This window comes from Pteronotus mesoamericanus, unplaced genomic scaffold (assembly GCF_021234165.1).
Source record: "Pteronotus mesoamericanus isolate MK-2021 breed Mesoamerican mustached bat unplaced genomic scaffold, CSHL_Meso_final contig_41, whole genome shotgun sequence".
In the NCBI taxonomy this organism is placed as follows: Eukaryota; Metazoa; Chordata; class Mammalia; order Chiroptera; family Mormoopidae; genus Pteronotus; species Pteronotus mesoamericanus.
Window position 1 is genome coordinate 3829940 of NW_026555152.1, and position 9167 is coordinate 3839106.

At 42.2% G+C, this 9167-nt stretch overlaps 1 protein-coding gene across 1 annotated transcript in view; it reads left to right on the forward strand.

Moving 5' to 3' along the window:
• Positions 1-7549, forward strand: part of FLT1 (fms related receptor tyrosine kinase 1) — a 187773-nt gene extending 180224 nt beyond the window's left edge. Inside the window, exons 30-31 of the mRNA XM_054577121.1 lie at positions 1503-1597; positions 4742-7549. Coding sequence (XP_054433096.1) covers positions 1503-1597; positions 4742-4943 — 297 coding nt within the window. The 3' untranslated portion in view covers positions 4944-7549. The remainder of the gene's footprint in view (positions 1-1502; positions 1598-4741) is intronic.
• Positions 7550-9167: the final 1618 nt, after the last annotated feature.

Here is a 9167-nt window from a genome sequence, read left to right on the forward strand (position 1 = left end):
AAAAGATTATTTAAACATTTAAATATTACAAATAAGCGCAAATACAAAGGTAAAGTAGCTGGAAATCTTGTTTCGCTGCTTAGTACATCAATTTTAGGTCCTGGGAAATGGTACTGAGCAAACATGGAGGATTTCTCTCAGTCTTACCCTCCCCACCCTCACCCAGTGGGGAACTACAGCAGCTTCTGTGCTGGCTCAGGCCTGCTTACTGACAATTAAGGACATGAACACAGCCCAGCAACAGGATCAAATGGTGGCAGGAAAAAGTATGGAATCTACTTACTGGAAATGGTGTATTAACAGAGTAATGAATCTGCATAAGATGTTAAAGATGAACCAACAAGAAAATAGAATTGTTGAAAACCGTGACCAAGAAGGGCCTGAAAATTCCAGAGTCTTCAAGAAAAAATAATAAGCTGTATCTTTATAATTTCTCAGAATTTTTGCATGTCATGGCCACCAAATAATAGCATTCTTATAGCCAATAGTCATCTGTCAGAGTTAGTTTCAATACGAGTTTGTCCAGAAAGAAGCCATCCATGTACTATGAAAAATAAAGATACTTATTTAAGAAGATATAGTACACAAGAAACATTGTACATAGAACAATGATGCCTCAGTCCCCTTCAAAGGAGGCACCTTGGGACTTCACATTGTTCTCCCAGTCACCATCAGCCACCCCAGCATATTTCCTTAATCTCAACAGTCTGAAATCTTTTCCCTTTCAAAGGTGATTTTAGTTTGGGGAAAAGCTAGAAGTCAAACGGCACCAAATCTGGGCTGAAGGGGGGCTGAGTCACCTGGGTGATTTGATGTTTCACCAAAAAATTCTGCACAAGACGTGATGCATGAGTGGGTACATTGTTGTAATGAAGCTGCCAATCAACAGTTGCCCATAGCTGTGGCCTTCTGAATCACCCAAATTGTTTCCGTGGAGGAATGTTCAAGATTAATGCAAAATTTGATGCAGATTCGTTACTCTACTCAGTCATTTTTTAATGCGATGGCCACACAGTACACATGCTCTCTCAATGGCATCTACCACCCCCACTGACTAATACAGCGAAGTCATCATTGTTCACACATGCGCATTCCAGTCCACTCTCCTTGGCTGCCAGGTTATATCAATGTCTTGCAAACCACTCATTAACAGCAGTTGGACTTTTTCCATACAGACCTCATATATTTATAAGATAATTTGCATAAAAGTTTACTGTGAAAAGTGCTCTTCTGTTACCGGCAGTTTCCCTTTTTGTTTTAATTTTTTTCTCTGCCTTTAGGAAGAAGGGCCTCAAAGCCACTAGGAATAGGCATTTCTTATGACTGACAAAGTTTATACTTACCAATATGGAGAAAATGCTTTGTTTTAATGGGCAGGGGTTGTGGAAGGTAAGGTCACAGCCTGGAGTGACTTTAAATGTGCATCCTCCTATCCTCCCCCAGATTTGGTGTGGACACATAGGTCATGCAAGAAGTATAACTTCTGTCCTTCTTCCCACCAGGATTACCAGGTGGACAGTAGCACTCTGCTGGCGTCCCCTTTGCTGAAGCACTTCCCCTTGACTGAGAGCAAACCTAAGGCCTCACTGAAGACTGAGTAAGGAAGCTGGGTATCTTTCCTATGATCAATTGATGGGGGGCGGGGGGTGGATGAAGAAAGATGTTGGGAAGGTGGTTTAATGGGGATATTTGAGAGCTACTTGTCCTCCTGAACCACAGTGTTCAGGCATTACAGAAAAATATTTTTCCCCCTCAGAAGAACAAGGAGAAGGACATAATATGAGCACTAACCTCTGGAAAGAAAAACTGTGTTTTAAGAAGAGAAAATATGCAGAAAAATCCAGCAAAGACAGGCAGTCCAAACACATGAAACACAGTGCCTCAGATGAAAGGAGCCTCATATGCCCAACGGTGAACAGAGCAAGCATCAGACATGCTGTGGGGCAAGAGAGAATTCACACCCATTGCTATACCCGGGGCTAGGGGCAGCCATATGAGAAGGGTCGCAGTGCTGTTTCCCAGTCCTAAAACAGGCCATCCTGAGGACCCAACCCTTCGAAGGAGGACTTGCTCCCTTTTGGATCCTGGCACTCCTCCTTATGTACAGTGGCCAGTGACAACTACTGTCAGAATTACTTCAGCCCTTGCTTTGTACTCCACTGGCCCCAGGTCACTTCAGCTCCTCTGCTAGTCTCTACCTGGGAACAGTGCTGGGCAGGGAAAGGCTGGGCCTGTCAGGCATTCCATCCTTCCCTAGTCCCAGTGCCTGCCCATCTCACTCACAGGAAGAACCTGCTCCTCTTTCATCTAAGTCAGGGGTCAGCAGGCTCTTTCTCAAGGGCCAGAGAATAAACAAAGACTCCATTCTGCTACTGCAGAGTAAAAATAGCCCGACAGTATATAAGCAAGGAGGTATGGCTGTGTTCCAATAAACTTCAAAAACAGGTGGTCCTGGCCAATGAGCACAGGAAAAGATGCTTATCAGTAGTCATCAGGGACATGCAAATCAAAACCACAATGAGATACCACTTCACACCACTAGGATGGCTAGAATGGAAAAGTCTCTTGGAGAGGATGTGGAAAAGTTAGAAGCTTTATACGCTGCTGGTGGGAATGTAAAGCAGCGCAGCCCCTGTGGAAAGCAGTCAAGCAGTTTCTCAGAATGTTCAGTACAGTCACTCTGTGACCCAGCCATTCCATTCCTTAGTATACACCCAACAGAAAAAAAAAACTATGTCCACCAAAAACTTGTACACAAGTGTTCATAGCAGCTTTGTTCATAACCAAAAGTAGAAACAACCCAGATACCCATCAATTGATGGATAAAAAACACAGCATATCCATACAGTAGACTATTATTTGACAATAAAAAGTATGAAGTACTGGGGGTGGGGGTGAGGGTGGCAAGAGCAGGACAAAAGGGGAAAAACAGACAGCTCTAATAGCACAATATTTTTTTTAAAAAGCATAATGTACTGATACATGCTACAACATGGATGAACCCTGAAAACGTTGTTAAGTAAAAGAAGCCAGTCATAGAATACCACGTATTGTATGAGTCCATTTATATGAAATGCCCAGGAGAGGCAAATCTATAAAGATGGAAAATGGATCAGTGGTTGTCTAGGCTGTGGGTGGGAGGTGTGGGGAAGAGGGCGGCAGGTACACTGATCGGTATGTATGGGTTTGGAGGGATGATGAAAATCTTCTAAAGTTAAGTGTGGTTATGGTTGTGCCATCTGTGAATATACTAAAAACCATTGTACACTTCCTATAGGTGAATTGTATAGTATGTCAATCACATCTCAATGAAGCTGTCATTTAAAACAAAAGCAGAAACAAACAGGTGGCCAGCCCATAAATAGGTCTGTTTGCTGGCCCTGATCCAAATCAAAGGAGGGTGATTTAATGCCTGTAGGTGACATAGTTAGCAGAGATCATCAACCGCAGTAACTTTGTTGGAGAGAAACATGTCCAGGCAAACGTCTGCACATCTGTTTGCTTTTCCCATGAGCACAGTAATGGTACCAGAGTTGAATACCATCAGTGTACTTAAGAGTACAACAAATCGGAGTGCACGGATGAGAAGGAATGGGGAAAAAGTGTAGGAGACCATGGTCCATTGTTTCCTACTTTGGAACACTGTAGAAAATGTGTGGCCACATTTATCTAGATCTTTGTAAAGGAAGGAACACAATTAACTGCATCCTCTAAGACTGAAAATACAGAACACAGGGCAAACTCGACATGCCAGGCCAGAACCCACCCAACCAAGTGGTGGTACACAAGCTCCTTTTGTCTTCCTCCCAGCCATCAGAGAAAACAATTAAACAAATACAAAAGTAAAGTAGAGCTCTTCTTGTGTGTCTGTTTAAGCTTGATGTAACGTGCAGAACCCACAAGTAAGTTTTTCACCATTGAGCCTCGTCAGTGATACAAGGTCCCGTAACTTAGCTTTCTAGAATGCGAACATGATAGGAGGACAACTGGACTAACCTTTTTGTATGAAGCTTTCTTAGTTTCTTCCACTTAGTTTGTTCCACTGTAACAAATTACAACCAACCTAACGGTTTAAGACGAGAAATTTATTTTCTTGCAGATCAAGGTGTTGGAGGCTCTGGGGGAGAACTCATTCCTTGCCTCTCCCAGCTTCTCATGGCCCCAGGCGTTTCTTTGGTGTGTGGCCACGTTTCTATACTCCACCTTCACATCACTTCCTCCTGTCTCTGGTTGTAAATCTCCCTCTGCCTCTTTTATAAAGATACAGGTGATTGTATTTATGGCCCACTGGGATAATTCAGGATAAGCTCCTCCTCTGAAGATCCTCAACTTAATCACATCTCTTGCCATATAAGGTGCTATTCACAGATTCCAGGGATTTGGCATCAATATTTTGGGGAGCGTTTTTCAGCCTACCACAGAAGTTAACTGAACCAAGAGTGGAGGAGAGCTATCCCCAAGTCTTAGGAGTTACTTTCCTGCTGGAATTACAGATTTGCATGATCTCATCACCCATTGCAAACCCCAGCCAGCGGAACACATCCTTCTGCCCGGTGGCGCACGGCTGGTAGTAAAGAGGCCGTGTGCCCATCCAGGACAGTCTGACCCTAGTCTGAGAGGGGATTCAACAGCCATCAACTCTAGGACAGTTTGAGCAAATGACACATTAAGAAAGAGCAGACTTCAGTATGATTTCAAGAAACTGGATTTGTACATTTGATGTTTTTCTTTTTTTCTGTAGCATGAGAGTAACCAGTAAGAGTAAGGAGTCGGGGCTTTCTGACCTCAGCAGGCCTACTGCCTCCCATGCAGCCTGTGGGCACGTCAACAAAGGCACGTGCAGATTTGCCTCTGACGACTCTGAGCTGGACAAGAAGGTCTCGTGCTGCTCTCCTCCCCCAGACTACAACTCGGTGGTCTTATACTCCAGCCCACCTGTGTAAAGTGTGCAACACAGTCTGATTTCTACAACCACAAGTGTATTTATACCCCGAGAAAATGAGCTTTTGCCAGTATTATACATATATACATTTACACCTCTACTTTTCCACAGGGACCACTTGCTTTCTTGTGATTTTTAATAGTGCTTTTTTCTGATTAACAAAAATGTAACCCCAGAGAGGGTAACAGTGACAGGTGAAGGCCACTACTGCTAAACCCTCACATTACTCAGTGTGTTAAGAGAAAACTGTTCAAGCCCAAAGGGCTCCTGCTCCTTCTCCCCAGGCCTCAGGGCACGGATGACGGAGACACACTGACCACGGGAGGCCGGACACTGAACCCTGGAACCAAGCTGGCCAAAGCGAGGCCCCCAGGTTCCTCCAGCAGACGGGACGTGCAAGGGAGAGAAGGGAGACATGAAGAAAAAAGAAAACAAGGTGTGAGAAAGGGGAGTTTGAGCTGGACCATAGGGAAGGAGTAGGAGAGGGCTTCCCACAAAGCCCATCCAGTGGCTTTCAAAACCCTGACCTGACCTGCTTCCTTTGAGAACCCAGCTGGGGAGCTGATGAAATAGAGGGATGAGCAGGTCTTTCCTGATTCTGGGAGGCAAGGGAAGGGCAAACATTTTTTGGAACGAGGACTTGTTCTTTGTCCATTCCTACATATGGCACATTTTTTATTTCTAGCACTGAGGGTGGTACTCAAAGCTGAGCCCATACAAAATACACTGAATACTTACCAAGGTAAGTTGGCATATTAGTTCAGGGTATATAGCATATCGCTCATAGTAACCTAACTGGAATGACTCTGGTCTGTTAGGGTTATCTGTTGGGCTTAAGACCCCATTTTAAAGAATAACGTCAGCTTCCATTTTGTGTATCAATGTATAGTCAAGACACTTACCTCAGTGTTTTGTATTAACCTTTTTTTTTTCAAGTTAGTTATAAAAGGAAGCTGAGGAGAATGAAAATGTGGTCCTGTAGATGGCTTTCTCTGTATCAAAACTAGGATAGAGGGAATAAAAAAGAAGAGGCAGAGTGAAAGCCCCTCTACCAACCAAACCAATTCACAAAAACGGTTGGGACCCAAAGGATAAGAGTTAATCATGGTTTTGTTTTGGTTTTTGTTATTCCAGTTTGTCTCCTGGGAAGATGTGTTAGAGCATTAACCAAGGTTTATTAAGCACTTTATGCTCCTTGAGAAAAGAGGTGATATGTAAGGTAATCCTAGAATCAGGACTCAGGATATTAATCAGCCATCAGTAGGAGAAAAGCCTCTTTTCCTCTGCTTTGGACCTTGCCTTGGTCTGAGGATGATGGAAATAGGGAACAGGGTACGCAGGGTGCCTACTCTTCAATAGTCTGAGGGCCCTGGGTCTCCCAGATGGTTCTGTTTGATGCTTAGTATTTAGGAAGTTTGGAGCCAGTCAGAGCTGGACAGGCAACAGTGAATTGCTGCTGTCAGTAGAGAAGATATGGTTCCCTTGATGCATGTAGAGTTAAGCATGTAGCTTAACTCTAGAACCTGAAATATGAGTAATGAAAGCCCTTCCTGTGTGACAGCCTTGTTCCAAGGTTCTTTGTATGAAGAGATGGGGATTCGTCACATTCCCAGTGAGACGGTGGCTGCTCCAACGGTAACTCTGCCAGAGGAGCCTCTGGCCGGCAGAGCAGTGTGTCCAGTCTTTCCACCAAGAGCCAAGGCCAAACATCAGGCCAGGACCAGAGGGGGCAGCTTTGCTCTTCCTCCCTTCACCTGTGACAACTGGTGATAGTAGAACCAGGAAACCAAGAGGACGTTAAACTTGGAGAAGATAAAAGAAGACCTCAATCAGTTCTCTAGTTTTTCCAGATCAGATAAGGATCCAGCAATTAGTGAAAACCAAGGAAAATCATAGCTATAGATGTCCTGATTTCAATAATCTCATTCTTAATCATTGAAACCTTAGTAATACCATCATACCAAAAGAAAATGATTTATCACAACTATGTTAATTCAGTTTCTTGAAAGACTCAGGTTTATAACCTACATGAGTCCATCTGCCAACAAAGGTTCCTATCTGGAGGCTTGGCAAAGGAAGGAAAATGGCAGCCTGTAGTCACCTGTACTGTACGTAGTTGTGAGGTGCTTGCCATAGATGAGTTCATTAAAACAGCAAATTAAAACACTGATGGTGTTATGAAAATCATTTGTCACTTAAGACAAAAATGGTTGGCACTGACAGGACAGACTCAGCACTTCTTTCAGGATTCGTGAGATAATGTACATGTAATGGCCCACGTGGAAGGGGACAGACCACACGGACGTGTAGCTCTAGTTAGTCTAAGGAACAATGCTCAAACCTTAGTTTGAACCCATGCAACTTATTTGTCCAAATCCTGAAAAACGTTACTTAGGTGTTTTGGCTGTGCCTTGTTTCCCAGCCTGTAAGAATGTCAAACATAAAACAGGTATTTTCCAGCCCCTTTTAGTTGATTAAAGGAGGAATGTATCTTTGACTGATATGGTAGTTACTATATGTATATATATGTGCGTGTGTATGTTTTGTGCAGAACTATTTAAGGAAACTGGAATTTTAAAGCTACTTTTATACAAACCAACAATTATGCTGCAGGTATAAGACAGACATAATTTTGTCCTATATCTCTAGTCACTATGAATGTATTTTGTATACTATCTTCATATAATAAAGTTAACTTCCAAAAACATCTAGGTATTTTCTTTCTGATTTGCTTAATAAAGAGAACAGGAGTCAGAGGTTGCCCCAGGGATGGGGAACTGGCATTCTGGGAGATCTCTTTAAATACCAATCACTGAACGCAGCAGGAGAAGAGTAAAGTGAGCACGGCTAGAGACAGAGAAAAGCCTTCTCTCAACACTGCAAAATGGCTGCTTAACAATAAAATAAAATCAAAGTAGGCAGATTGCCCAGAAAACTAAACACAAAATGAGTAAGATCACAAAATGTACAGAGTGCTGGCTGCAGATGAAAGTGCCCTCAACTTTAAAAGAGGCAGCCTTTTCCAAACACTAGTTTTCAGCTAATAAACAATTACCATAATCACAGGGTGTGTGTGTGCACGCCCGCACACGTGTGTGTACTGTATTAGAGGTTGTGTGCAGGAAACGATACAAAGTAATTAGGCAAAAGCCTAAGAAGAAAAAAAAAAGCACACTAGCTAAGTATTCTTCAATTTTGTTTTGTGGATTAAATCCTAGTAAGAGAAATAAACAATTCAGACAATCACTGTCAACACAGAAAAAGTGACCAATACATTGTCTTAGAAATTGGTCATACTATCACCTTCCTAGTACCAGAGGAAACTGGATTGGAGAGAAGTTGTAAAGGAACACATACCTGCTTTCTTTGGGACAGAGGCAAAAAGTAAAAACTAAAGAGATAAATGACTAATCTCAGTAAATACGTGGTTAACTAAAGATGGCAAGAGACATTTGATCTTAAATAATCTGAAAATCTTTAAAAATATTATTGGTTTTCACAACATGAGTAAAATTCATCTAGGCAAATGATTTGAAGAATGCTCGAGGAATTGGTTTCATGTCAGTTTAGAAATTTTCTCATGACTCTGGAAACTTAACAGTTCATTTGGGAATTGATTTTTAAAAAAATTTCCTCCAGCAGAAGGATGACCCAGTAAGGTTTATTGGAGTCCTTGGTGTTAAACATATTACCAGACTTTGGAATTTCACAGGCCAGGAAATTTTTAAAAAATACCTTGGGTTCCAACACACGGATGACTGGCTTTCTATTTTTTTCTTTTTTTGAGCTTAAGACATTTAAGGGGAAAAAAGCAAAACAAGCCAAAAACCAAGGAGATGGTACTAATGTTCTATTTCTGGACTTGGATGTGGTACATAGGTGTGTTCACTTTCTGATAATTCATTAAGTTATATGCTTAAGTGCAAATTTGTGTATATTCTTCAATAAAACATTATCTTAAAAATCCCATTTAATTCCGGGTGCCCAAGAAAACCCAGAATTATCTTCTGGAATGTCCAGCTGGCATTGTTGTGAGAGGCTGCATTTGGCTTCAGTGAATTTTTTTTGGAAGACTTTCAACATGTTTGCTCATTTCATGATGGGTGATTTACAAGTGCATCTGCCAACACCACACTGAGTGTTCATCAGTTTTTGACCAAAAATGAAGTGACCCCTGTGCCCTAACCTCTCTATTCACCTGATCTTGTCCCAAACAACATTTTTG